Below are 3,751 nucleotides of genomic sequence, written 5' to 3'. Positions count from 1 at the left end.
GCGGGGAGGGACCCGACACCTTTCGCTTTCTGCCTTCCGCAAATAAGAGCCGCAAGAAGCGACTTGCAGGGAGCGGCAAGAGCCCTCCTTGCGCTCCCCGGGCGCGATCGGTTGGCGGGGCCCGCGGCCAAGACATATAAACGCGACCGCGTGTGCGGCTGGACGTGTGACAAGCCGCCGTGGCAGGGCGAGCGCCGCGGGCACACCCCTTCGCACCCAGCGCCGGGCTCCGGGGTGGGCGGCGGAGGCTCCCCCAGCGCCCCCCGCCACCGCCCCCGCCTCCCCCCGCCCCCGGCGGCGCGGCCGGGCCGGGGCGGTTCCGCTCCGCTCGGCGGGGCCGCGTGTGCGCGGGGCTGAGCGCGGCGCCGTGACTGCGGGCTGAACTCGGCCGTGCCCAGCGGCTCGGCCGCGATAGGGGAGCGGGCTCCTGACGAAAGCGGAACTCGGCCGGGCCCATACAAATCAGAAAAGAGCCCGGCCGCCGCGGCAGAGGGGAGCGGAGCCCGCGGGGGCAGGGACGCCGCCGCCGCCGCCGCGCTGCACGGAGCAGCGGCGCCGCCAGAGGCTCCTCCCGATCTCCGTCCGGCTCCCGGCTTCCACTCCGGCTTCGGCCCCGTCCCGGCCAGCGCGGAGCGGAGCGGAGCGGAGCGGGACGGCCGCCGGCAGCGGGCTCCGTGCAGCGGGCTCCGTGCAGCGGGCAGCGGGCTCCGTGCAGCGGGCTCCGTGCAGCGGGCAGCGGGCTCCGTGCAGCGGGCTCCGTGCAGCGGGCTCCGTGCAGCGGGCAGCGGGCTCCGTGCAGCGGGCAGCGCTCCGCACCGCGCGGCGCTGGGCGCCACGGGCGGCGGGCGCGGGGCACCATGATGAGCAACTACCCGGACGGAGAGGAGGACACGGTGGCGCTGCTGGCTCACGACACCGGCGGCAGCAAGGAGCCGGATCGGGGCAAAGAGGAGCTGAGCTCGGACAAGGGCCCCGAGAAGCCGGACCCGTCGCAGAAGCCCCCCTATTCCTACGTGGCCCTGATCGCCATGGCCATTCGGGAGAGCGCGGAGAAGAGGCTCACGCTGTCCGGGATCTACCAGTACATCATCAGCAAGTTCCCTTTCTACGAGAAGAACAAGAAAGGCTGGCAGAACAGCATCCGCCACAACCTCAGCCTCAACGAGTGCTTCATCAAGGTGCCCCGGGAGGGCGGCGGCGAGCGCAAGGGCAACTACTGGACCCTGGACCCCGCCTGCGAGGACATGTTCGAGAAGGGCAACTACCGCAGGAGACGAAGGATGAAACGGCCTTTCCGACCTCCTCCGACCCACTTCCAGCCTGGCAAGACTCTCTTCGGCCCCGACAGCTACGGCTACCTGTCCCCGCCCAAGTACTTGCAGTCCACCTTCATGAACAACTCGTGGCCGCTGGCGCAGCCCCCCGCGCCCATGCCCTACACGTCCTGCCAGATGTCTGGTGGGAACGTCAGCCCCGTCAATGTGAAAGGACTCTCGGGCCCGGCGTCCTACAGCCCCTACTCGAGGGTGCAGAGCATGGCGCTGCCCAGCATGGTGAACTCCTACAACGGCATGGGCCACCACCACCACCACCCGCACGCCCACCACCCCCAGCAGCTGAGCCCGGCCAGCCCTGCGCCGCCCGCGGCCCCGGCGGCAAACGGAGCCGGCCTCCAGTTTGCCTGCGCCCGCCAGCCCGCCGAGCTGTCCATGATGCACTGTTCGTACTGGGAGCATGACAGCAAACACAGCGCCCTGCACTCCCGCATAGACATCTAGCGAGGCTCCGGCCAGCCGCCGTCACAGAAATGCACCGCTGCCCCTCTCCTACCCCTGCGCTCCGTGGCTCTCCTCCTCTTCTCTAGCCACGGACTTCCCTCTCTCTGTGCCCAAACTCTCGCCGTGGGGAAACAGCAGCCTTTCCCCGCGTGTAGTGTCAGTGTAGGAGCCGTCCCTCCGTGAGAAGAAGGCAGTGTAAGTGTGGGGCAGCTCCGGCCGCCTGGCTCCGGCCGAGCGGGGATTCACCGGCAGCTTCTCCGCTCGTCTGTGTGCCTTCGTGAGTTGCTGGGTTTGGTGGGAGATTTTTTTGGTTTCGGTTTGTTTGCTTTGGTTGTTTTTTTGTTTTGTTTTGTTCTGTTCTGTTTTGGATGTTTTTTTTTGTTGTTTTCTGTATGGGGTTTTTTTTTTTGTGTGTTTTGTTTTGGGGTTTTTGTTTTGTTTTTTTTTTTTTGGTGGCGAGGGGGAATGCATCTAATCAAAAATTGACTGTTCGGCCCTCGAAATTATGCTCCTTTGTAATTCGGCCGAAATCTTTTCGGGCTCAGCCGTGGGGAGAGTAAAGCGGAGATTTGTAAATAGCGGAGGCATTTTCACGCGTGCGGTGCGGGGCTGGCGGGGCCTAAACACCACCGTGTGCCCGTGTTGCTCGTCTTCCTCCTTCTCTTCATCCCTCTGTCTTCTTCCTCGCTCTGCAAAGCACTGCGCTTCTTCCGAGATGTGGCTTGTCGTTAAAAAAGTACTTTACGTGGGGACTGCTGTAACAGCAGATGTGCGATATTGCTGGTTAATAGAAACCGACAAACAGAACCCGCCAGGGTCACTCGTGGCACGTTTCAGCTGCGATAAATATATTTTTTAAAGGAGACAATGTCCTCTGAGGTCTTAAACGTAATTTTATACAGGTCTAAAAAAATTATTTTGATGTTATTAAAAGAAAAAAAAAAGAGAGACGCTTTCCTGTAAATTGGGATATTTTTCCGTGAGCATATTATTATTAATAATGAAAGTTTAAACTATCTTCAGGTTTTTTGCCCCCAAACCTGGCCCAAAATGGATTTTTCCGGTAGGTTCTGCTTTTGAATGTTCACCCTTTTTCTTAAAAGGTTTCGATCCTTCAATTTTACATAGATTAATGTGGAAAAAAATAGCGATTTCAAAATAGGGGCCAGTTAGTAGCGATTTTGTAAATGTTTGTGTAAACAAATAGATAGATGCTGTGGCATAGTACCATTTTGGGACCAACTTTTCTAGAATGAACTAGCACTTTCATTGTACTTTCTAGCATTGTAAAGTCTCCAATAAAATGCCTTTCCTTCTTTCCATATCGTTTTATTTCACTCCGCTCCTCCGCGTTGGGAATGGGAAAGCGGCGCGGGGAGCGGGGCGGGCGCTGTGCGCTGTGGCTGCCCGGGGCAGTGAGCATCGCTCCCGGCCTGTGAGCATCGCTCCTGCCCGGGGCTCTGGGCACCGCTCCTGCCCGGGGCTGTGAGCACCGCTCCCGGCCTGTGAGCACCGCTCCTGCCCGGGGCTGTGAGCACCGCTCCTGCCCGGGGCTGTGAGCACCGCTCCTGCCCGGGGCAGTGAGCACCGCTCCCGGCCTGTGAGCACCGCTCCTGCCCGGGGCTCTGGGCACCGCTCCTGCCCGGGGCAGTGAGCATCGCTCCCGGCCTGTGAGCACCGCTCCTGCCCGGGGCTGTGAGCACCGCTCCTGCCCGGGGCTGCACCGCTCCTGCCCGGGGCTCTGGGCACCGCTCCTGCCCGGGGCTGTGAGCATCGCTCCCGGCCTGTGAGCACCGCTCCTGCCCGGGGCAGTGAGCACCGCTCCCGGCCTGTGAGCACCGCTCCTGCCCGGGGCTGTGAGCACCGCTCCTGCCCGGGGCTGTGAGCATCGCTCCTGCCCGGGGCTCTGAGCACCGCTCCCGGCCTGTGAGCATCGCTCCTGCCCGGGGCAGTGAGCACCGCTCCTGCCCGGG

At 62.4% G+C, this 3,751-nt stretch overlaps 1 protein-coding gene across 1 annotated transcript; it reads left to right on the top strand.

Moving 5' to 3' along the window:
- The first annotated feature begins 414 nt into the window (after nucleotides 1-414).
- On the top strand, nucleotides 415-3,100 carry FOXL2 (forkhead box L2). Its single transcript, XM_086843360.1, has one exon. The coding sequence runs from the start codon at nucleotides 858-860 to the stop codon at nucleotides 1,776-1,778; it is 921 nt and encodes a 306-aa protein (XP_086699486.1). The 5' UTR covers nucleotides 415-857; the 3' UTR covers nucleotides 1,779-3,100.
- Nucleotides 3,101-3,751: the final 651 nt, after the last annotated feature.

This window comes from Cyanistes caeruleus, chromosome 10, assembly GCF_971803275.1.
Source record: "Cyanistes caeruleus chromosome 10, bCyaCae1.hap1.1, whole genome shotgun sequence".
In the NCBI taxonomy this organism is placed as follows: domain Eukaryota; kingdom Metazoa; phylum Chordata; class Aves; order Passeriformes; family Paridae; genus Cyanistes; species Cyanistes caeruleus.
The sequence above is the reverse complement of the archived record's forward strand: the minus strand, read 5'-3'. Positions and strand labels throughout refer to the sequence as shown.

What these genes read in the sequence shown, in the direction of transcription:
- FOXL2 (XM_086843360.1), top strand. Translation starts at nt 858, where the DNA reads ATGATGAGCAACTACCCGGACGGAGAGGAGGACACGGTGGCGCTGCTG.